General features: G+C 38.2%; 2 protein-coding genes across 7 annotated transcripts; one reads left to right on the forward strand and one right to left on the reverse strand.

The window, feature by feature from the left end:
• Nucleotides 1-1,158: 1,158 nt before the first annotated feature.
• LOC118650235 (UPF0428 protein CXorf56-like) lies at nucleotides 1,159-3,810 on the reverse strand. Its single transcript, XM_036298428.1, has 2 exons — nucleotides 3,677-3,810; nucleotides 1,159-2,618 (listed from the first exon to the last, which is right to left on the reverse strand). The coding sequence occupies exon 2, from the start codon at nucleotides 2,513-2,515 to the stop codon at nucleotides 1,847-1,849; it is 669 nt and encodes a 222-aa protein (XP_036154321.1). The 5' UTR covers nucleotides 2,516-2,618; nucleotides 3,677-3,810; the 3' UTR covers nucleotides 1,159-1,846.
• A 75-nt stretch (nucleotides 3,811-3,885) lies between these two features.
• On the forward strand, nucleotides 3,886-24,939 carry POLB (DNA polymerase beta). Of its 6 annotated transcripts, none has more exons than XM_036298422.1 (14): nucleotides 3,887-4,116; nucleotides 4,453-4,510; nucleotides 6,328-6,394; nucleotides 9,522-9,596; nucleotides 10,492-10,550; nucleotides 12,141-12,190; nucleotides 14,198-14,249; nucleotides 16,062-16,116; nucleotides 16,212-16,284; nucleotides 17,615-17,685; nucleotides 18,532-18,618; nucleotides 22,991-23,055; nucleotides 23,550-23,749; nucleotides 24,689-24,939. In XM_036298422.1, exons 1-13 carry the CDS (start codon nucleotides 4,056-4,058, stop codon nucleotides 23,728-23,730), a joined length of 954 nt encoding a protein of 317 aa, XP_036154315.1. In that variant the 5' UTR covers nucleotides 3,887-4,055; the 3' UTR covers nucleotides 23,731-23,749; nucleotides 24,689-24,939. The 6 variants fall into 6 exon arrangements, with proteins under 6 accessions (XP_036154318.1, XP_036154315.1, XP_036154316.1 ...); XM_036298421.1 differs by having other exon boundaries at nucleotides 3,888-4,116; nucleotides 23,550-23,689; XM_036298425.1 differs by lacking the exons at nucleotides 23,550-23,749; nucleotides 24,689-24,939 and adding an exon at nucleotides 23,248-23,540 and having other exon boundaries at nucleotides 3,886-4,116.

Below are 24,939 nucleotides of genomic sequence, written 5' to 3' on the forward strand. Positions count from 1 at the left end.
AATATATAAAGAACTCAAATAACTCAACACCAAACAAATAATCCAATTAAAAAAATGGGCAGAGGACCTCAACAGACACTTCTCCCAAGAAGACATATAAATGCCCAAAAGATATATGAAGAGATGTTTAACTTCACTAGCTACTGGGAAAATGCAAATCAAAACTACAATGAGGTAACTACCACCCACCACCTGTTAGAATGGCCATTCTCAAAAAGAAGCTCTCATTCACTGCTGGTGGAAATGTAAATTGATACAGCCACTATGGAAAACAGTATGGCAGTTCCTTTAAAAATTAAAAATAGAGCTACCATATGATCCAGCAATACCTTTTCTGGATTTATACCCGAAAAACTCGAAAACATTTATTCGCAAAGATATATGCACCCCTATGTTCATTGTAGCACTATTCACAGTGGTCAAATATGGAAACAATCAGTGTTCTTCGATAGATGATAAAGAAGATGTGGTACATATATACTATGGAATACTGCTCAGCCATAAGATGAAACACTATCATTTGTGACAACATGAACTTTTGAGGATATTATGCTAAGCAAAATAAGTCAGAAAAAGCTAAGAGCCATATGATTTCACTTATATGTGGGATATAAAACTGAAACTCATAGACAATGGTATGATGGTTACCAGAGGGAAGGGGGTAGGCAGATATTATAGAGCAAAGGGGCCAAATATATAGTGTTGGATTATGATTTGACTTGGGGTGATGGACACACAATGCAATATACAGATCATGTATCATAGAACTTTACACTTGAAATCGATGTCATCCCAATAAATTTTTTAAAAAGTGTCATTAACTTGAGAAGGGGAAAAGTTAAAGAGAAGCTAGTGGGGCAAGAATCAAGAATTCTATAGGACATTTTATCTTTGAGATGCCTGTGATGGACAACTAGAGATAACCAGTAGGCAGTCTGATACATGGGATTAGAGTTCAAGAGAGATGGCTAGAAATACAAATTTAGGAATCTTCAAGCTAGACATGGTATTTTAAAAGGTGAAACTGGACAAGGTGGGGAATCTGGCTAGAAGATCGAGGCCTGAGGTACTTTTCCTTTTAGGCTGGAGAGTGGAGGAGGAGCTGGGAACCAACACACAAAAACCAACAAACTTGAGGAGTGGCTACTACAGAAGAAGAAGGAAGAAGGAAAACGTAGAGCATGTGCTATTTTAGAAGCCAACTGAAAACTATTTCAAGAAGCAAGTGGTTAAGTGGGTCAATTTTAATGGTTGGTCCAAGAGGATGAGGACAGAAAATTGATCATTTCCCCTGATATTCTGGCACTGATTTTCTTTTAAGTTGGCATAATACTCATATTAAAAAAATGGTCCCACAATTCCCTAACGTTATAATGTTCATTATTCAGAGGTGAATAAAAACTTTATTTAAAGAAGAATGATCATTCTTCAGAAAAAAAAAAATGAATATAGCCTGGAATAGAGATGGATAGGAAAAATGAACAGAAAAAAACTAATATGACTCATCCCCCCCCCCCAAAAAAAAAATCTTTAAATATTTTATTAAAGAACAGCTACTTTAGAAACTAAAGACACTCAAGCACTAGTCTACTCATGGAGTTTCTATACAACTAAAGAAGTTGACATCAAATGGACAAAAAAATAGTACAGAAGATCCATGTATTTTTAAAATTCATTTCTAGAAAGTAGGTCAGATGGACTCAAAGACCTCACTGAATGTAGGGAGCAACATACGGCTTTTTGCTGGGGCATAAAGGTAGGAACCAGTCCATGCAGTCAAGAAAAAGTTCTTTCGCCTCCTGGTCTAAATGCTTGCCTTTAGTCTGGGTTCAGAGAAAAGTCCTAATCATTTGAACTGGTTGTCAATCAAAGTCCCCTTCATTTTGGCTTTGTTGGCTTCTAGTTCCGCCAGCTCTTGCAGCCGCCTTTTGCTCATGCCTCTGCGCTCCAGCTGTTTTTCAATCACTTTGGCATTCTGTGCATACGAGTCAGCAATCTCCCTGGCCTCAATCTCCTCTTCCTCTTCATCAATAGTAGACACAGTGACAGAGCTGAACTTGCCCATGTCTTTAGTCCGTTTGGTCATCATCACCTTCTTAGGAGGCTCTCGCTTCTGAGTATATATATTCGTTTTCCCAAAACCCTGGCCAAACTTGACTACTGCTCCATCCACAATAAAGGTCACAGGAGCATTCTTTGGCTGGGACTGGTAGAAGAGTGGCAGTCCGCACTTCGCACACTTCTTTCTGTACTGTCGTTCAATGCCTTCAGGCCTGCGAAGATACATAGTCTCCTGGTCTTCTGTGTTACAAAACTTGTGGGCGTGTTTGGCAGCATCAATCACCCGGGACTGATCCCGGGGCCTCATGGGCAATTTCTCCAACTGACAGTCCAGCACCAGAACCATCTGGCCACACAAACAGTAGTAGATGTGGAGGGGCTTCTCGCCGTCCTCATATTCCTCCCGGTCTCGGGTGTAGGAGCAGACAACTGACCGGGACACAACTTTAGGCATAGTTCACAGGAGATGCCCACAAGCGCAGTGCCAAAAATAAGGGTTATGCAGAAAACAAGGCGACTCACTTCTAATTGAAGGTGGGAATCAAAGTAGTAAGAAGCTTCAGAATAAAGTTAAAAGGCAAGGGATTAAGGGCAAATACAAATATTTACAAAAACCATACAAAACTGTGCAAAAGGGTTAGTAGTAATATATTAAAAATCTAGCACATTAACCATAGACAACTACCTTATTAGAAAAATGAACAAAGGATATAAATAGGAAATTCACAAAAGAAGAAATACAAATGTCCAATAAGTATAACTTAAGATGTACACTGATATTGTAAAAATAAACCAACACCTACACAACCTAATCAAGGAAATATATCTAAAGCATTCCATTATTTAAAAATGGGAATTTTTAAAGAACTAGGTTAGAAGATTTGAAAATATATGTCAGTAAAGATAAATGATGAGATGTTTACTGATTTTTTCTTTTCTCCTTTTATACTTTTTTCTACAGCCATGTATCATTTTGTAATAAGCTTTTAATTTTATTTACAAAGCAATTGCCTGGAATTTGGCAGTATGAACCCCAGGAGCTAACACTTGTAAAATATTGCTGATGTCACATTTTCATTTCTCAAGCAGAACTATCAATTTCTCAGATGCAGGTCATCATATTGTAATGGCAGTTTCATTGCTCATTAGGTGGAGCCCTTCTCCCATTCTAGTGTTTTGTGTGTTTTTTTTTCCCCACCTTAGCCCCTACCGCGAAAGGCAGGGGGATAAAAAATAAAACGTCTTTTGACATTGGTTGGCGTATCTGTTAAAAAGTCTCATAAAGGAGGCTTTCCTGTTATCGGCATGTTTCATTCGGGCTCCCGCTTCACCCAGCACAGGAGAACCCATTGCAGTGTGGGCTGCACTGTATTCCATTCTCACAGAAAGTTTTGACAGTATTACCCGGGTGTTGTTGCCTCATCACATATAAAGTGCGTCGTGAATTCAATAGCTATTACTGTGCACACATAAAATGTGCACAGAGAACTCAGCTTTCTACCTCCCATCCAACCACCTTATACTGTATACCCCACCATCTTAAGTTTTGACTTCAGAGTGGAAAATGGGGCTCCTATATTTCCCCTTTGAGGGAGAGCGTTTCAGAGATACGTACTGAGAAAACAGATATGTCTCAGGTTAGGAATCCAGGTCTTCCCACAGGAACCCCATTGGGATGTAATTCCGGGGTGTCCTGCCCTCCTGCCAAATCCAGGTTTCAGGTCCCCGCCTCCCTACCGGCTCTCAGTCTCGCACGCAGAGGTAGCGCCGTCCTAGCCCCGCCCCGGCCCCGCCCCCTAGCATGACGTCACCACGCGCGCCGTGCGCCGAGCGCCGCGCCTCCTGTCAGTGGCAGCCATTGTTCCGCCGGTCGCGCTGGCTGCACTGGGGCTGGGCCGGTCCTACCCGCCTCTCCGCGTCCCTGTCCCCCTTCCAGCTGGGCGAGGGGGCCGGTCCCTGGCTCGGCGCACTCGGGCTCTCAGGTGCAGGCCGCCATGAGCAAACGGAAAGCGCCGCAGGAGACTCTCAACGGGGGAATCACCGACATGCTCACAGGTCAGCCCGGCGCCGGGGCCGCCGGCTTTCTTCGTCCCCCCACCCCCTTGCCGTCCCTGCTCCCTTTCCCGTCCCGACAGCCCGGGGGATGGGGTCGGCCCCTCGCAGCGGGTGATCTTCCGTGCGGACCTTCCTTCCGCGCCGGTGGCCGGTGGCTGAGGGTCGGCTCCGCTGGGGCCCCTGTCGCCGCTCGGGCTGCTGTTGGCGTGGCCGGCGGAGCCGTGGAGGGTCCCCGCCCTTGAAGGTTAAAGGCGGCGACTTCCCCTCGTGGGAAACTCAGTTCTTGTCTGTGGACTCGTGGCTCGTGTTCACCCGAGCCTCTTGTTGCCTTTTCAGAGCTCGCAAACTTCGAGAAGAACGTCAACCAGGCGATCCACAAGTACAACGCTTACAGGTGGGCCGGACTTGCCTTCCGGGGTGCGGGGCGGGCGGAGGGCGGGGGCCCGCGTGCGTGTGGGCCATCTGCGGGAGCAGGAAGGCAGCAGGGCTGCAGGCGCGACTGCTGGGGCCCGACTGCCGTACTCTGGGGGAACCTGGGCAGAGCTCTGCGAGGTCCATTCAGTCCAGTTCGGACGGAACACGGGCTGATTTCCTGTCGTTAGACACGAGTTACTGAAGATGCAGTCTGCTTTTCACGTACGTGAGGACTGTGCTGTGAAATAGATGTGGTTCGAGGGGACACGTGTTCCCTCCGGTTGTGCTGTGTCTTGTCCTGTCCCCTCTTTGGACCCCATCCTTGTTCATCGCACCGGGGGCCTGAGCCTAGACGTTATGCCACTTGCTTCTGACCCTTCGCCTGTAAACACGCCCTACTTCCTCTGCTCTTAAAAGCGAAAGCAAAGCGATCGTCTTCACTTCCCTCTAACTCGGACCTTATCTCTCTCTCCCACTTGACAATTACCCTTCTTTTTTTAAAAAAATATATTTTATTGACTTTTTACAGAGAGGAAGGGAGAGGGACAGAGAGCTAGGAACATCGATCAGCTGCCTCCTGCACACGCCCCACTGGGGATGTGCCCGCAACCAAGGTACACGCCCTTGACCGGAATCGAACCCAGGACCGTTCAGTCCGCAGGCCGATGCTGTATCCACTGAGCCGAACCGGTCAGGGCTGACAATTACCCTTCCTGAGTGATCTGTGTCCCTGCCTGGTCTTCCTGCTCCCTAGCCTTTTATCTCATGGCGGGATGATTTCCATTCTGCCGACCCGCTGAAAATGCCCTCACCTACATCTCCTCTTACGGGCTTCTCAGTGACATTCACTACTAGCTCCTTCTACTCATGTCTTACCCCTGACTTCCGTGGCGGCACAGCCTTCCGTCCTTGCACCTCTTCTGCCTTCCGTGTTCATGTTGGCAGTGCCTCGCGAGTCCTTGCACCTCTTCTGCCTTCCGTGTTCATGTTGGCAGTGCCTCGCGATCTGCCCTCGGAGACTGTCCTCTCACTCTCTCGGCAGTTCTTACCATTCTTGGTGGCTTCCTATACTGGTTATGTCAGGGACTCCAAATATGGATCGCACTGGGCTTTTCTTCAGATTTTTACGTCTACAGCCCCTTAATCTTTACCTTTCCAAAGCCGAACTCAACTTCCTCCTTCCCTTCCCAGCCAGCGAAATTTAGAAAGGATTATACCCCTTTACCTCCTTTACCTCCTATGGCTTCCCATATAAAGTAATGGTCCTGTCATCCACACATTTGATGACATAGCAGTCAGGAGATATTTTCAACCCTATCATTTGAGTCACAGCAGGCTTCAGAGAGGAACTGTTTAGTCTTGCCCTTCAATTCTAATTGATAGCTTTGCTGGGTAGAGGAGGTCCTTGCCTTTCATCACTTTGAATATTTCTTGCCACTCCCTTCTGGCCTGCCAAGTCTCTGTTGAGAAATTAGCTGACCGTCTTACAGGAGCTCCCTTGTTGGTAACTAACTGCTTTTCTCTTGCTGCTCTTACGATTCTCTCTCTAACGATAACTTTTGGCATCTTAATTGTGATGTGTCTGGGTGTGGGCATCTTTGTGTTTATCTTATTTGGGACTCTCTGTGCTTCCTGGACTTCCATGTCTATTTTCTTCATCGGGTCAGGGAAGTTTTCTGTCAGATGTGGAAAATGAATGATTTTGGTGAAAGTTTAAGCTGCATATTTGCTTGTATGTGTATTCCAGTTTAAGAAAAATTAAGACCTTACTGGATTTCTATTTTTTTTTTTTTATAGAAAAGCAGCATCTGTGATAGCAAAGTACCCACACAAAATAAAGAGTGGAGCAGAAGCTAAGAAACTGGTAAGTTTAGTAAGCAAGTTGATTGAAGAATTTACACATGTACGAATTTGGTGGGCTTCCATAAACTAAATTTGGCCCACATAGGCAATTTCACTGTACTGACTTATTGGAATAATATTTATTTTGCTTCAAGCATACTTCAAGCTCAAAGTGTTTTGATTGGGAGAGGGATGAGTTTAAAAATTTTTAAACATGTGTAATTAAATTTTTTTTCTCTACTCTCTCCATTTATGCATGTTCTCACTCATTTTCAGTTTGAGCATAGTCCTGAAGAAGGGTATCTGGTCCCCAGCTACCTTTTTCTGATCCCACGTATAGGAACTTACATGAGTTCGTGTTGCCAAAGAGATCTTACCTGTTAATAAGCACACGATTAACCCCCTTTGTATATTATGGCATTTAGCCCTGTCCTATGTAATTTCCATAAAGCCCTGTATGCTAGCAGTGTCACAATTTCTAGAAGGTCGCATCCTTGGTAATTTGTAATAGTAATGTTAATAGTATCCTGGGAAAGTTTACCTAATGATAATCAGATTATTCTCTCATATAAATCTCACTAAAAGATTCTAAGTTCTTAAAAATTAAGGACCATACCTTATTCATTTTTTATTTTATTATTTTTTTAAACCCTCACTCGAGGATCTGGTTATTGATCTTAGAGGGTGGAGAAGGGGAGGAGAGAGAGAAAGAGAACATTGATGTGAGAGAGAAACATTGATTGGTGGCCTCCTGTACCTGCCCCAAGTGGGGATGGAACCTTCAACCTGGGTATGTGCCCTGATCAAGAGTGGAATCTGCCGAAACCGGTTTGGCTCAGTGGATGGAGCGTCAGCCTGCGGACTGAAAGGTCCCAGGTTTGATTCCGGTCAAGGGCATGTACCTGGGTTGCGGGCACATCCCCAGTGGGGGATGTGCAGGAGGCAGCTGATTGATGTTTCTCTCTCATCGATGTTTCTGGCTCTCTATCTCTCTCCCTTCCTCTCTGTAAAAAATCAATAAAATATATTAAAAAAAAAAAAAGAATGGAATCTGCAACCTTTCGATATATGGGATGATGCTTCAACCAACTGAGCCACACTGGCCATGGCTTATTCATTTTTTCTTAAAGATGTCAAACTGACATGGCTTTTGGTTAGTCTAGATCAGTGATGGTGAACCGTTTGAGCTCCGTGTGTCAGCATTTTGAAAAACCCTAACTTAACTCTGGTGCCGTGTCACATATAGAAATTTTTTGATATTTGCAACCATAGTAAAACAAAGACTTCTATTTTTGATATTTATTTTATATATTTAAATGCCATTTAACAAAGTAAAGTCAACCAAAAAAATGAGTTCGTGTGTCACCTCTGATACGTGTGTCATAGGTTCACCATCACTGGTCTAGATCCTGATAGTTATCACCTTCTTCTGTTGTTCTTTATCTGTGTGTTTTCAAAGTCCTGTAGAATTTAGGTATTAATATTTTATTGTCCTTAACTTTCTCATGAGCGCCTTTAGAATGTAAACTATAACTGTTCTTATATTTTCATCTTTCAGTTTTTTGTTTTTTTTAATATATTTTTATTGATTTTTTACAGAGAGGAAGGGAGAGAGATAGTCAGAAACATCGATGAGAGAGAAACATCGACCAGCTGCCTCCTGCACACCTCCCACTGGGGATGTGCCTGCAGCCAAGGTACATGCCCTTGACCGGAATCAAACCTGGGACCTTTCAGTCCGCAGGCCGATGCTCTATCCACTGAGCCAAACCGGTCTTGGCCAGAGTTTTTTTAAAATATATTTTTTATTGATTTTTTACAGAGAGGAGGGGAGAGGGATAGAGAGTTAGAAACATCGATGAAAGAGATACATCCATCAGCTGCCTCTTGCACGCCCCCTATTGGGGATGTGCCCGCAACCAAGGTACATGCCCTTGACCGGAATCGAACCTGGGACCCTTGAGTCCGCAGGCCGACACTCTATCTGCTGAGCCAAACCAGTTAGGGCCAGAGTCCTAACATTACCATAAATCTTGTACTTTTTGACTAAGTGACAGATTATCCACTTTAGTCATGTACCACATCTTCAACTTGAATTTATTACTCAATACAAATCATGCTCTGGTGTCTAGGTTTTAAATCCTTTGTGTTCATAATAGTTCTCAACTTCAATACATCCTCCCCAAATAGACTAGCCACGCAAGTTATAAATACATTAGTCTTTAATTCTAAGTTTCTATCTTGTCGAACTGACCCAGTATTAAACCTCAGAAGCCACTTCTCCCATTCTGTTCCCCTTTAATCACCATTGAATTTCCCTTTTTATGTTAATTGCAAATAGCCCGATCATTTATTAAAGGCAAACGTCTGTCAAACTTTGATGCACTTCATTCCAAATCTCAGTTATGGTATATCCCTAAAAAGAACACAGAAGTACCCAAAATTCCTTTTGCATAAGATTGGACTTAATATGAAAATCTCATTTTTATTCCATTTCACTATTATTATTTTTTCACTGTTATTTTGAACAGACCTACTTTCTGATACATATGAGTGCTTCTCCATGATTCTAGAAATCTGAGATTTTCAGAATAAGTATTTTGCCTTATACTCCTTAATATTAGTTATAAAAAATAGCCCGGTTCTAAATTGCTTTGGGTCTGTATCTTCTGACATAGAAAATGAGAAACCTGAGCAGTTTCCCCCTTTTTAAAAAAATACGTTTTTATTGATTTTAGAGTAGAGGGGAGAGGGATGGGGAGATAGAAACATCCATGAGAGGGAGAGACATTGATCGGCTGCCTCCTGCACTCCCCCGACTGGGGATCAAGTCCGCAACCCGGGCATGTGCCCTGACCAGGAATTGAACTGTCTTTTCCTGGTTCATAGGTCAATGCTCAACCACTGAGCCACACCAGCCAGGCACAGACGTTAATTTTTAAAGAGTCATTTAGAATTGTTTGCTAGGGTTTCTCTTTTGTCAAATCATTTAAGTATTTTATATTTTTTACTGAGGCTCAATTTCTTTGTTTCAAAACTGGTCATATGATGATCATTTGTTTTTAATTTCTAATTTTATACTTTACTTTTTAGAGATTTGGAAAACATTACATTTATATGACTTCTGTGTTTTTAATTTTTTTATGTAGCCCGGAGTAGGAACAAAAATTGCTGAAAAGATTGATGAGTTTTTAGCAACTGGAAAATTGCGTAAACTGGAAAAGGTAAAATTTAACTTATTTATTTGCTTATTTGCTTATTGTGTCTATCTTTATGGCAGCTATCATGGAGCACCATTGCAGGTGATTGAGACTCAGAAGGAAAAGAGAAGAGAGGAGTTTATGGCTTTGAGTGTCTATTTTTAAAAATTTTGAATATTCTATAAAATGTTCACTTATTTTATGTGGCAATTAAGAGACTATTAACATATATAATAGAATTATCTTCATATTTTCAGAACCATTCAGGAGGGAGATTATAAACTTTGACTAAAAGGTGTTATCTTTTAGAACTTCAATGCTTAAACTCTCCCAAGCATTGTTATGGTTTTATTTCATCCTGGTGAGAGTAATTATATCACTTCTGTTTTTTTATGAATGTCTTTTAAGAGTATTGGATAAGTTAGAGATGAGACATCTTTAGCTGCTCTGTTATCACTTACTTGAGGCCTGGTGCACAACATTTGTGCACTGAGGGAGGAGGATCCCTCAGTCCTGCCTGTGCCCTCTTGCAGTCTGGGACCCCTTGCTCTTTACTGCCCGCCTGCAGCGGAGGTGGTGGGAGAGGCTCCCGCCATTGCCACAAGCCTGCCAGCCGCAAGCCCGGCTTCTGGTTGAGCGATGCTGCCCCTGTGGGAGCATACTGACCACCAGGAAGCAGCTCCTGTGTTGAGTATATGCCCCCTGGTGGTCAGTGTGCATCATAGTGACCAGTTATTCCTCCACTCAGTTGATTTGCATATTAGGGTTTTATTATATAGGATAACCACCTAGGTTATATATGAATACTTCTTTAAGGGTTATCCAGACATACGTAAGTATTGGTATGTTTCCAATAAGATCATGTGAGCCCTTGAAGCATTCTTAAATCATTGTCATGCTTTTTTTTTCCCCCTTAAAGATTCGGCAGGATGATACAAGTTCATCCATCAATTTCCTGACTCGAGTTACTGGCATTGGGTAAGAACTATCTTTTTTTTTTTTTTTTTTAATCCTCACCCAAGGATATGTTTTTATTGATTTTAGAGAGAGAGGAAGGATTTCAAACCAGCACCCATTTGGTCTACGAGATAACACTCCAACCAACTGAGCCAGGACAAGAACTATTTTTTAAGCAGACACAATATAGGGTTGGTTTAATCTTTATGTCAGCCAAACTAAAGTGCATGCTGATTCTCTTCAAAACTTGCATCTTTCCACGTCTGTGCCTTTGCCCATACAGTTTGCTCTTCCATATGTTACATGTCTGAGGCTGGTTCTCTAGATATTGCCTTTACTGTGAAAGCCTCATCCAAGGCTAGTGTTACCTCCTTTGTGAAACCAGTTTGATTCCCCAGCCGGAAATGATTTCTTCTTCCTCTAAACTCCACTAACGCTTGCTCTTTGTACATCTTATTGTGTTCTCCAGATTAAACCTCATTTGCCTCTCTGAGCATGATATCTTAAACATTTAAGCTTTTTTTCCATAGCACCTAGCATAGTACCTTATGAATTTGAAACAAGCTCTCAGGCATTTTTTAATGAAGGAATCTTTATCTTAAAATTTGAACTAGCATGAAAGGAGGCTTCTTTGACACTAGACAAAGTAAAGATGAACATTGAAATATTAAAGCTGCAATGCTTAACTCTCATCTTCATGAAATGAGCATATTTTTAGATATAATGATGATTTTTTATATGGCAACATTTTTAGGAAAGTTACTCTAAAATAGATTAAATTCTTAAACTTAGTCTACTGAAAATGAGCTTGACTCCTTGGGGACCCAAGGCCATTATACAGTGGTAGTTAAATGTTGTTTTACAGGGCATCTATTATATTGTTCTCTTTTTTCAGACAAGAAAACTGAATACAGAGAGTGAGATAAGTGTGGCAGAATCAGAATTAGAACCTCTGTTTCCTGACTCCCTTTTCAGTTCTGTTTTTCTATGCCACATAGCCTTCCTGCCATGAATATCAGTTTCTGTGACAAGCGGTTTCTGTGAATAGGCTCTTTGTCATTCCAGTCTGAGTTTCAATATCTCAGAGGCCTTCCCTCACCACCCAATCTAAAGTAGTACCTAACCACTCTGCTATGTTACTCTATTTTAATTCATCTGCCAGGAATTTTCTTATTTGTTTATTATGTATTTATTCACTCTCTTACCCACTGGAATGTAAGTAGGTAAGACCAGCACCCTTATTTGTGTTATTCCTGTTGTATTTTTAGCACCTAGCAGTGTTATCTGGTACATATTAGGCCCTCAGTAAATCTCATGAATGAATGAATGAACAGTTTTCAAGTACCTGTATGTCTTTTATGGGTAAAAGACATGGGCACAATTGTTGAGACATCTTTTTCATGTCTAAGTTTATGGTTGTATTCCTAGATTGAGGCTTCAAGAATTCCTCTCTTTGGATGAAATTGAACATTACCCAAATTACCATGCACCATTTTAACAAGTCTTGTTCACTTCAATAGTAACTCTTATGTTTGAAAGAGAAGACATAATTATTTGTTTCAAGAATCCTGAGTTTCGTTTGATATGAAATAATGCATTTCTTTCTTGTAGTCCATCTGCTGCAAGGAAGTTTGTAGATGAAGGAATTAAAACATTAGAAGGTGAGTATGTAATTCCAGATTAAATGTTGTCCTGACTGACTGTTAATGCTCTAACAAACTACAACTTGAAAAATTCCTTCTCGCCCTAGCTGGTTTGGCTCATTGGATAGAGTGTTGGCCTGTGGACTCAGGGGTCCTGGGTTTGAATCCCATCAAGGGCATATGCCTGGGTTGTGGGCTTGATCCCTAATGGGGGTTGTGCAAGAGGCAGCCGATCAATGATTCTCTCTCATCATTGATGTTTCTATCTCTCTCTTCCTTTCCCTTCCTCTCTGAAATCAATAAAAACATCAAAAAACAAAACAAAAAACCTCTTCTCAATTAGATACAAATGATGTGATTTTTTAAAACTCTACATTAGAGAACAGATATAAAGAGTAGTTTATATTCCCATCTTAACTCAGAAGAAAATCAAGAAGAGCAAGAAGTGGCTTTTGGTTTTAAGGCAATGATTTCATTTGCAGATTTTAGTTGATGTAAATAAACTTTGTTCGTTAATAAAATTTTAAACAGTTAACAAAGTCCTACACATTCAGCTTAAAAGCCAAGTATATTGAGAAAGATTCTGTAAGAGACTTGTATCACTTATTGAATTTTTGCTTTCAAAGAAGTGATAAAAATAGTAATTCTGAAACACTTTTCTTAAATCTAATATAGCAATCCTTTAAGTATAATTTATTCATACATTTTCAAGGCCATATGTATGTATAGATTCATTATAGTATATCTGTGGCATTTAGGGTTTAATATTTGTGGGTTCAACTACTTGTAAGCAATGAATTCATTAGAATGGTGCTTCAGTTTCTCAGCTACAAAATGGTACAATTTCTGTCTCATATGATTTAATGAAATATTGTATGTAAAGCACTTAGCAGAATGCTTGGTACCTACTAAAGTACTTAAAAATAGTAACCGACTCTTAAGAAGTATGGTTAATTAGTAATATTACTAAAAATTTGTGTGAGTCACGTGGCTAGTTAATGACCTCTGTTACATCTGCATCACGGAGGGTTGTGCTTTTCTGCTTGTGGTGTATATGGTTTATCTGAGTGAAATACTGAAAATGGGGTCAAGAATTTGTTTTTCAAAGGTATTCAGTTGCATCCCTTGGGAGTGTGAAGGATCTACTCTAATTCCCCTCGTTCTCTTAACTTGTGTAGGATTTTTACATTACTTCTCAATTCACAGACCTGTAATATAACTGTTGATATATCATATACATAAAACAGACTCAATATTTCTGTTTCATATACTTCAGTGTTTTCTGTGTAAATACAACTATGAGAAATATTAAGTGCTCCATATATTATAAAGATACTTATTTTTCTCCATTTTATATTTCCAGAGAGAATTTATGTGAATATGAGGGTGATTATAGGAATTGCTTGTGAAGCATACTTATTGCTTACTCTTGTATTCATGCCCAATAAAGGAACATCTAAGTGGAACTAAGTCACTTTTAGATTTAAGATATGTTATGTTATGACAGTTTTTAAAATTAAAAAATAAAGATAACACATCTCTTTTTAACAAGATTTTTAGCACAGTTCCTACACAAACTGGTACTCAATAAATGTTAACTAAATGAAGGAGTGAATAAACAAATGAGCAACACAAATGAACTTAGTTACTCTTAATACATTCAGAAGTTGTGGTTACTACTGCTGCTGCTGTTATAAATTAAGCAATATAGTTCTTATAAGGCTGCTTTTTGCTATAGTGAGTGAAATTTGGTATGATCTTGGTATATTTAATCTACTGTTCCATGTAACTAATTGAACTTTTGATTCAGTAAATAAAAATGATCATGAAATAACTGTTAGGTTTTACTAGGTTAATTTGAAGAGTCATTTTTATCTAATTCTTTTTAGGTAAATTTTTTTACTGTCTTTTTCAAAGTAATTTTAATGTATTTTCCATGTAGTTTTTTTGTAAATAGTATCGCTGAATTAACCATTTTCCCCCCAAAATGTTTGAATTAGCACTTCAACTTTATCTTTTATACAGATCTCAGAAAAAATGAAGATAAATTGAACCATCATCAGCGAATTGGTTTGAAGTAAGGTGGCAAATTTTCTTTGACACTGGAGACGTAAAAGTAAAATTTTTTATATCCCTTCTTTCATACATCATAGTTCTTCAAACTTAGCTAAACAACCATTTCTCTGTTCAGAAATGCTAAGATTTGTTGCAGATGCCTGTAGAGTTTGCCTCTTTTGAGTTTTCCCCTCATTCTCTTAACTTTTGTAAGGAATTTCCTCTGAAAATGCATAGAACTGAGTGCATCAGTGAGTCAGTGGGTGTTTATTTCATGCTTACATTATACAAAGCACTGCACTAGATCTGGGGTAAGGATATAAACAGGCTCAGTGTAGCCCTTACGAAGTTTAGAGTCTACCTCAGAAGATAGGACATGAACTTGAAACACTAAATTTTAAAAAAAGAAGAAAAATACCAAGCACTTATGTAACAGTAAAGGAATAACTAATAGGCATGTTGTATGTCAGCATTAGCTGTTATTTATTTTGTGTACCAGATATAATCAGGAACCCCCTTTCTAATTATTTAAAATACATAGTGCATAAGCTATGTACATGCATAAACATGTTTCTTTCCTCTAGTCCTATAGTCTTGTTGGCAATTCAGTCCTAATAACCTGCACTTTTCTGTTGATGCCTTACCATACTATTACACTGCCCTTCCAAAAATTTCAGCAAGTTAAGAGACCAGGGTGGTATAGTTCTCATTTTCCTTTCATTTACATAGTAAATAGAGATCTTCTGAAGAACTTAGTTGTTGTGAGAATTGGTTTTGAGCCAGTGCTTTATTCTTAGATGTTATTTCATACTTAGATAATATTTTTATAACAATCTTGTAGAAGTATAATTCATATACTATACAATTCAACCATTTAAAGTACAAATTCATTGGTTTTATTTTTTAATTTTTAAATTTATCTTTATTGTTGAAAGTATTACAGATGTCCCCTTTCCCCCCATTGACCCCTCCTCCCCTTCTCCACACTCCTGCTCCCTTTACAGGCCTTCACCAAGTTATTGTCCATGGATTATACATATATGTATCTAAGTTCTTTGTTTAATCCCTTCCTGCCCCTCTCCCCCTCCACTTCCTTTGAGATTTTTCAGTCTGTTGCATGCTTCCATGTCTCTGGATCTATTTTGTTCATCAGTTTACTTTTTCAGGGGTTTTAGTATATTCACAGAGTTATATAACCATCACAAACCGAATTTTAGAACATTTTTGTTGCTTGTACCCATTAACAGTCACTCCTATTTCTCTCTAATCCTCCACCTCTACCCCCCCCCCCCCCCCCCCAGCTCCTCGCAACCACTAATTTACTTATTGTCTCTATAGATTTGCCTATTCTGGGCATTTTATATAAATGAAATAATACAATATGTGGTCTTTTGTGACTGGCTTCTTTCAATTAGAATAATGTCTGGGTTTGTTTATGTTGCAAGATCCTACTAAGATATTTTAAAATACAATAATTTTACATGATTTAAGGACAATAAATTATAACCCCTTGACTTGTCAATAGGGATCAGTCTAATTTGGAAGTGTACTAACTTAAATATATTTATTTACTTTTGGTATGTGAATGTGAAGTTTATTTATAAATAAGTTTAGATCGAATATCTGGAATAGTGGAAAGGATGGCTTATAAGGATTTTGATCAAGTTTGAGGAATAAACCTTCTCCACCCTAAATTTTACTGTTGTCTTAATGAATTTTAATCTTGATTTTTGAATGATCTAATAGTATAAGAAAACTTGATATAGTAGGAAATTTATTTTTTAAGAAAATTTAAATGTCACAAAAGTCTTATCTATTTATTCTGTCTTTATAGATATTTTGAGGACTTTGAGAAAAGAATTCCTCGTGAAGAGATGTTACAAATGCAAGTAAGAGTGTGCTGAATTGTATTCTTTGATTAGAATTGACAGTGTCACTCTGAAAAGCCATTTTTAGAATACTGACTTAATTTTTTTCCTATTAGGATATTGTACTAAACGAAGTTAAAAAAGTGGATTCTGAATACATAGCTACAGTCTGTGGCAGTTTCAGAAGAGGTAATACACTTCTTAATCTCAGGTTATTCATGCCTTGATGTTAAAATTGCTTAGTGTATATAAAAAAGATGAATTAAAAAGATGTAATTTGTGCCCTAGCTAGTTTGGCTCAGTGGATAGAGCGTTAGCCCACAGACTGAAGCTTCTCAGGTTCGATTCTGGTCAAGGGCATGTGCAGGCTGATTCCTGGCCCCAGTCCAGGTGCATGTGGGAGGCAATCAATAGATATCTCTCTCACATCGATGTTTGTGTCTGTCTCTGCCCCTTCCTTTCCACTCTCTAAAAATCAATGGAAAAATATCCTTGGGTAAGGATTAACAACAGCAACAAAAAAGATGTAATTTGTGTTACTTAACAGATTTACTAAGATCCAGTACTATTAGTTAAGTTTATTTATTTATAGATGGAAATATATCAGAGAAATCCATACTGAATTTATTATAGGATGATATTTTAGTGACTAATTTTAATAAAAATTTATAATAATTTTAGGTGTGTTAAAATCCTAATAGTGGTTGTCTGGCTAGATGCAAGTGAATCTGGGTAGTTTTTGTTTGTTTGTTTTTCTTATTGTATTTTCTAAGTTTTCTGTAATCGATCTAAGAATAATGTCTCAGAAGCACCAGTTCAAAACCAATTCTCACAACAATCAAGTTCTGCTGATGTCCATTTACTATGTGAATACAAGCAAAGCTAGAACTATACAATTGTGGTCTCAAAAATTTAGAAGGGTAACACAAATTTAAAAATATAAACTTTAATAATTAGAATAGAAAAACTTTATTTAAAACTTTTAGAAAGATAACTGACTGAATCTCTGGGCACTCTGGAGTTTTGCTAGGAAGTAGGTGTTAGGCTATAAGCAATTCTCTGGGTAGCTGCTATAAGAATCTAGAGGTGGGGATAGAAAAGGACTAAATCCATAATTACTGAAAAGTAGAAAGAACATTGGATTGGGGCCAAAATACCTGGGTTCTCAGGCCAAATCTGTCACTACACGATTTTAAGTAAGTTTGTCACTCCACGTCCTGTTTTCCATAGTTGCAGAATGAGAAGATTAGAGTTAACAAGTTATTCAAGTCTGTGCATCCAAAACACCTAGGAAGTTTTTAAAAATATACACATTGCTGTACCCTGCTACAAATCTACTAAATAAGAATATCCTTGGGTAGGGCCTTGGAATCAATATTTTCAAAACATAGACTTTGATACACAGCAAGCCGCATGCTATGAGAAGTAAGGCCCTTCTATATGTGTCATCCCCATGGTTCTGTTCGTCTCATAGGTAAATTTTCGTGAAGAATTCCATATGTTTTCTCTGTTATCATAGGTGCAGAGTCCAGTGGTGACATGGATGTTCTTCTGACCCATCCAAGTTTTACCTCTGAGTCAAACAAACAGGTACTTCAATTTATAATCAATGTGATCAATCTTACATAGCAATGAGCATCATTTTCTAAATGATAATTGTCTATTTTCAGAATAAGTTCTTGTTTTATTTTTTTAAATATATATTTTATTGATTTCAGAGAGAGAGGGTGAGAGAGAGAAACATCAGTGATGAGAGAGAATCATTGATTGGCTGCCTCCTGCATGCCCCCTACTGGGGATCGAACCCGCAAGCCAGGCATGTGCCCTGACTAGGAATGGAACCATGACCTCTTGGTCAACGCTCAACCAATGAGCCATGCTGGCCAGGCCTAAGTTTTTGTTTTAATCTTTCTGAAAAGTCACACTGGTACTGATTGAATTATGCGAAAGGCAAAAAGTAAGTTGTTGAAAGGAATACATACTTTTCTACAAGGAATTGGATGGACAATCTAACATTTGAAAGAGATGAAATTTAGTAAAATATTTCCTGAATTATCTATTGTCTATCATAGATATTTTAGAAATATCCATAATATTGTATTTAGAAACTTTACCTCTATTAGAAATCCCAAGAAGGCAAAACGTTTTTTATTTTGAATATATGCCTTTTAAAGATGAAGCAGCTAACTTTTTTGTTTTAATGAAACAAACACACAAATGATGTTTGTTTGGGAGCATCATGATATTGGTGAAAGATGATGGTATCTAAAAATAATTTAATAAGATGAATTTCCTGTTAAAAGAAAAAAGTACTTACTCAGAACATAGGAAAATAGGTATTTCTCCACAGATAATCAGAAAACTTGTGTTAAAAATGTTTTCTTGCCATAACAGAGTAATTGCTCTTTTTCTTATTCCCTAATTATGATTCTACAGCCAAAACTGTTACATCGTGTTGTGGAGCAGTTACAAAAGGTCTGTTTTATTACAGATACTCTGTCAAAAGGTGAAACAAAATTCATGGTAAGTACTCGTTTGAGTTAACACATCGGGAAAAAACTTTAAAGACTGTTTAGTAATGGTTGTGAGTGTGTGACCTCACTGTAGCTTAATGTTACAATCAATAAATATCCATGAGGCCTTAAAGAAGAAGAATTAGCAGAATGCTAATCTCAGACTATTTTAGTAAAGAATTTTGTTTTAAATTCCCCACTTGTAAATATCTGTGCTATTGGAATAGATTATTAGAAATACTCTGCTATTTTCAAAATATCCATAATGACCTTGACATATAAGTTTTTTCCTAAAATAACAAATGTTTTTATATTTTCTAACTCAGAATTCTTTAAAATAAGTGAGATTAAAATTGCCTAAAGAGTGTTAATTTATTATAATATCAAAGAAAGAAAAGGAATCAAGGTATGTGCTAGGACACAGGGGAAGAAACACGTGTGGAATGTGTTCATAGTAGGGGAGTTCATAGAGCAGGACACTTGCAGAGATTTTCAAAGTGAAACCCATCATGATGAACAACTGTCAAAATCCTGTAGTCCTTCTAGGGAATTAAAATTTAAAGATTCAAGAAAAATGGCAAATGGATTAAAAACAGATTAATAAATGGCCCTGTGTAAAAATAGACAGGAAGGCAAATAGAAATCTAGGATTAAGGTATTAAAAGCTTACCTTTATTCTACTGGTCACATATATATACATCATTTGGATTCCCTTTTCTCGGTGCCCCCCTTTTTCCAAGTTCCATAACTGAAAGGAAAAAGACTGCTTTTGGAGAATAGACATGATAGAATTAGCAAGTCTCATGCATAAATTTGACAATGGTTTTAACCAATAGTAGAAGAAGATGGTTGAGATGGATAATTGAAATATCATGTCATTAGAATGGTGGTTGCCAGGGTCTGTGTGGAGAGGGGCATGGGGAATTATTGTTTAAATGGGTACATAATTTCATTTGGGGCAGATGGAAATGGTTAAAATGGTAATTTTATGGTATGTATATTTATCGTGTAAAAACATTGTTATTAAATTCAGCCTGGTGATTTTTATGGGCTATGAAAGTATATTGCTTATGTTAATCACACTTTATCAGTGTTTTTAAAAGAAATTTGGGAAAGGTAAGAATAAAAATTCTAGTCAGTCTTTGAGAATTAAATACGTTTTCCTGAATCTGTCAGATTTTGAGCACTTACTCTGTTTCTAAAAGTATATACACAAATGAGATCTTATTTAAAATAGGGTTTATATATGCTCCGTGGACATCTTTTTAAAATTTAGATTGATTTTAATTTACTCAAAATAAATATGCATAATTCTTACAATTAAAGTACATTCAGTCAGATGAAATCCTAAAAACAATATGAGCTAGACAGGTTGGATTTTTTTTTTTCATAGTTGGAGTGTCCTTGTATGCCTGGCCATGTTCTGGGTTCCCCTTCTGGCCTCACTGTCCTGCAGTAGTCATCTCTGTGAGAGGCGCTGGGATCCCTACGGGGGAGTGCACCACCTGCTTTCAGATTTAGCAACGTGGAAGGTGTTTATACAATGCAATAGCAGAAGCATTTTTTTTTTTTTTTTTTTACAATCTGAACATATTCTGCTGGTGCTCAGAGAGAGATCCAGAGGAAAAACCAACAAAGGCTGTAGTAATCCAGCTAGCAAGAATACAAGGAAAAATTATAAACTGGTGAGCTGGGTGTAACCTGGAAAGGAAAGGTGGGTAGCCAAGTATATGTGAGCATAAAGATTTACTGACGGTGGTGGAAATGGGTTTCTTAGTAGCTGCTCAATCCAAAAAAGACAAGACCTTTGCCCACAACGGGGGTGGGCAAACTTTTTGACTCGAGGGCCACAATGGGTTCTTAAACTGGACCGGAGGGCCGGAACAAAAGCATGGATGGAGTGTTTGTGTGAACTAATATAAATTCAAAGTAAACATCATGACATAAAAGGGTAGGGTCTTTTTTTTTTTTTTAGTTTTATTCATTTCAAACGGGGCGTAGTTTGCCCACGGCTGGCCTAGAAAGTGCATGGGCAGCCAAATTCCAGGGACTGCTACAGAGTAGGCTGGGTCAGACCTTATTGTTCATGATATGAAAGAACAAAATGGGGAGAATGAGTGTTAATAGGGGGAGAAGGTATATTCAGTCAGTTCAGCAAATATGTATTAAGCATCTACTCAATTCCAGATTCTAGGAGCTTGGGATATATCAGTGAATTTAAGTAGAACCTATATTTGGGGAGTGTGGAAAGAAACTTAATAATGGTGAACTTAATAAATAAGTAAATTGTATAGTGTGTTAAGGTAATAATTACTATTTTTTAAAAAGAAAGGGGAGAGCAGGACACGGGGAGGTGGGCGTGCAGGAGACAGTATTATACTACAGGGTAGTCAGAGGCAGAGAAGATGAGACTTGGAGAAAGACTTGAGGTAAGGGATTTAGCCAAGCAGATACCTGGGGAGAAGAGAGAGCAGTGACCCTAAGTGCATGAACATTGGCAGAGATAATCCAAAGAAGTTACGACCTCTAGGTTTCTGAAAGGATGTTGGCTGCAAAATGAATTCAATTTATAAAGTGAAAAAAACGCTTCTCATTCCATAACCACTTGATCTTAAAACCTCTTGTTCCTATAACTATTGATTAAACAGTTTTAAAGATATGACCATTTATGTGTTTTTCAAGTTATCTTCAAAGCATTAATTCCTTTAATAGTAATCAAACCTTAGGAAAGCCAGGTTATTCCAAATCTTCTTGTAAAATCATGGTCCTTAGATAAGTGAGCTATTCTTCCTGTGAATATACTATTTGAAAGAAAAACAAAACAATTTCCTCTGCATGTCGATGCCTGTTTGATTTATATATGAGGAGTACCATTCAAACTTTAACATTTTGTGCAAGTTTGCCCTTGGATGATTTTCTGTGAAATATCTACAGTAAGGATTCAAGAGATAATAGAAGGTACCTTGAGGTCTACCCTAAGGTAGTGAGAGGGGCTTTATTTCAGATACTTGCATGAAGCTACCTAATTGAAATGTCAAACAAAACTCATCCACTCTATCTAATAAATAATGTACAATAGCCAAAACCGGTTTGGCTCAGTGGATAGAGCGTCGGCCTGGGGACTGGAAGGTCCCAGGTTTTATTCCGGTCAGGGGCATGTACCTGGGTTGCGGGCACATCCCCAGTAGGGAGTGTGCAGGAGGCAGCTGATCGATGTTTCTCTCTCATCGATGTTTCTAACTCTCTATCTCTCTCCCTTCCTCTCTGTAAAAAATCAATAAAATATGTTTAAAAAAAATAATGTACAATAATACAGAGAAATTCTTTAACATAAGTACTTCAGAAAAAGTGCAGGAAATAAAATTAGCCTTGAAGGAAGGAACAAAGCCATTAGATGAAGTCCCAGTTCTTATGTGACAAACAGATCATTGCCTGTGGCATCGAAACATCCATATCTGAAAGGTAATACTCATGGTAATTCCAGATAGAAGTAGTTTCTGATCCATTTGAAGGTTGAGCTGGGACTTATTAATGCCAAAGAAGGTAGTTTTCATATTTTGAAGATAAATAGGTTTAATTAATCTTTCAGCCATAGCAACCCATTTTGGATTTTAGATTTTAACTTTTTTATGTTGCTGAGTGAAAAAGTATGGCTTTTAGTGATATGTGTACCAATTCAACTACTTTTTAGAATCAGAAGCCTGGAAGTTGTATATTTTTCTTAGAATGTGACATTTGAAAGTTTTATTTTGAAATTTATTTATGCCTGTAGTTCTTTTTACATATTTATGGGTTGCTGACTAGTCTAGAATTTTTGCCTATTTTTCTGAAAAAGGAAAAGATAACAAAACAGACCTTGAAAATATCTGTTTGAAAACTAGAAGTATAATGAAAACTCACTTGTAAAGAAGGAAGAAAATAATCCCCTGGTTTTCTTATCTTAGATTTTTCTTCTCTTGGTCTTCTCGTTTCTGAGAGGTTTCCACAATTTCAAACTCTCCTACTGTTTCTATCATAGCTTTTTAATTTGTTTTCTTTTTCCCGAATAATCATTCTTCCAAGTTGCTTTTTTTCTGTTTGTCTTGGTCTGTCTTTCGTGTTTGATGCTTTCCTCAATTAGCTTGTTGTTTAGAATTTACAAAGGCCAAATCCTCATCATTCTCATCCTTGCCTGCTGTTTCATGTAGTTCTTTAATTATCAGGAAGTGTAATAAGAAGGTAGTGATAATGTACAGTGCATAGAGAAACTAAATTAAAAGTGCTCCAAATTAGAAAACTGCCTCCATTTAAAACAAACTAACCTCACGTTTAACAACATTTAATTAAAATTAAGCTTTCGGTTTAAAAATATCTTTAAACATTCTTTTAAATATCCATTTTAGGGTGTTTGCCAGCTTCCCAGTAAAAATGATGGAAAGGAATATCCACACAGGAGAATTGACATCAGGTATTTGTTGCTGACCTATTAACTTTCCCTTCTTTTCTCCATTCCCCCCCTCCCTCTATTTATCTTGGAATTCACATAAATTTCCAGAATCCCTTTTCATTCTGAAGTGCCTTATGTTTCTGCTATAGAAAATGTTTAGCCTGAAAATATATAAATAATAACTGTCTACAGAATCTAATTTATTTTCTCTAGCTATCCATGTCATCAGGATGCCTTCCACAGCTCAAACGTCATTTCCTGCCTGGGGAAAGTTATTGTAATAAGTGACACTGCTTTTCATTTCTCCACATCTTGCAGAGCATAGTTTACTAACACCTAAACTGCAGGGTTGGGGTAGTTTGAATGGTTTACCTAATGATAGTCTCCTTTGCAGGTTATTTGGCCACATACACTAATATTTTAGGTGCTTTGTATCTTACTAATTTTAAAAGCCTTAACTTTGCTAAATTTGAAATATGTAGTAGAAGATTTCTCTATTGCCTTTTTTTTTAAAGGTTGATACCCAAGGATCAATATTACTGTGGTGTTCTCTATTTCACGGGGAGTGATATTTTCAATAAGAATATGCGAACTCATGCTTTAGAAAAGGGTTTCACAATCAATGAATACACGATCCGTCCCCTAGGAGTCACTGGTGAGTATTTGTGTTCCTTAGAGAAAACCCCAGTCATCTGAAAAGAAAGTTATTTTCAAGGTATTTTGGTTTAGCAACTTTGATTTCTCTAAAAAGCCTTTAAATAACTATGCCAGTTAATTAGTTTCTTTGTGTTGTTAGTTCATCAGGCAACAAATGGGCTTTAATCCACACATGTCCCAGGCTCTCCCTTAAAGGCCTGTGATGACAGGAATTCTAGCTCTATCACAGTGGATTAAATTCTTTCCACCTGTGATGGTCAGTAAAAATAAACTTTATTGATCCAAGTGTTTTGTTTTTTAAAATGCATCTCCAAGACTTCTGAAGAATCCAGGTATCGTTGCTTTTGGTGCCAAGCCAAATCTGGTAGCTTTGGCCCATGCTTTAAAGTTAAAGAGTAAGAATAGCTTAATCCCTGCTTTATTGATCTTATTAACATTTCATAATATACTATGTAGTTTACTGCTCTGTACTAGGAAAATGAAGATTTTGTTATTTTGTCCTAAAAATTATAAAATCGGGCTTTCTTCCTTGGTTAACTAGGGCAGTACTTCTCACATGGCAGTGTGATACAAACCACGTGAAGACCCCATTGAATGCAGAGTCTAATTCAGTGGGCTTTGGAGTGGGGCCCAAGTGTCTGCTTTACTAGTAAGCTTCCAGGTGATGCCAGTTGCTAGTCTAGGAACCCCATTTTTGAGTTGCAAAGGAACTAACTAGAGTATTTTATATAACCCATGAGGCTCTCATGGAGATTCAGCAGAGAGGAAAATCATGAATTGGATAACTTCAAAGGCCGGGGTTGGCACACTCAGGTTCCTTTTGTAGCACTGGTGTATATGTGACAAACCTCAACCCCGCGCTCATGTGGCAGAATGGGGGCGGGCAAGATCTTTTTTTAGTGACTTGGTTGCCATTTTCTTTGTTTTCTACAAGTATGTCCTATACAAATGTCAGTCCTGCACCCTCTAAAACTTTTGATTCTTTTGTCTCTTGTAGGAGTTGCTGGAGAACCCCTGCCAGTAGATAGTGAGAAAGACATCTTTGACTACATCCAGTGGAAATACCGAGAGCCCAAGGATCGAAGTGAATGAGGCCTATCCTTCCCCAGCACAGCCCAACAGGAGTCTTAATTTATTTCTTAACCTTTGCTATGTAAGGGTCTTTGGTGTTTTTAAATGATTGTTTCTTCTTCAACAATTGTTTTAGCTTGTACCGTAGTCAATAAAACCTAATGCACTATTATCGGA

Source organism: Myotis myotis, unplaced genomic scaffold (assembly GCF_014108235.1).
Source record: "Myotis myotis isolate mMyoMyo1 unplaced genomic scaffold, mMyoMyo1.p scaffold_m19_p_3, whole genome shotgun sequence".
Taxonomy (NCBI): Eukaryota; Metazoa; Chordata; class Mammalia; order Chiroptera; family Vespertilionidae; genus Myotis; species Myotis myotis.

What these genes read in the sequence shown, in the direction of transcription:
- POLB (XM_036298421.1), top strand. Translation starts at nt 4,056, where the DNA reads ATGAGCAAACGGAAAGCGCCGCAGGAGACTCTCAACGGGGGAATCACC. An exon ending in AATTGCGTAAACTGGAAAAG is followed by an intron (nt 9,597 to 10,491) that starts GTAAAATTTAAC and finishes TCCCCCTTAAAG; the next exon opens with ATTCGGCAGGATGATACAAG. An exon ending in AGGAATTAAAACATTAGAAG is followed by an intron (nt 12,191 to 14,197) that starts GTGAGTATGTAA and finishes TCTTTTATACAG; the next exon opens with ATCTCAGAAAAAATGAAGAT.
- LOC118650235 (XM_036298428.1), bottom strand. Translation starts at nt 2,515, where the DNA reads ATGCCTAAAGTTGTGTCCCGGTCAGTTGTCTGCTCCTACACCCGAGAC.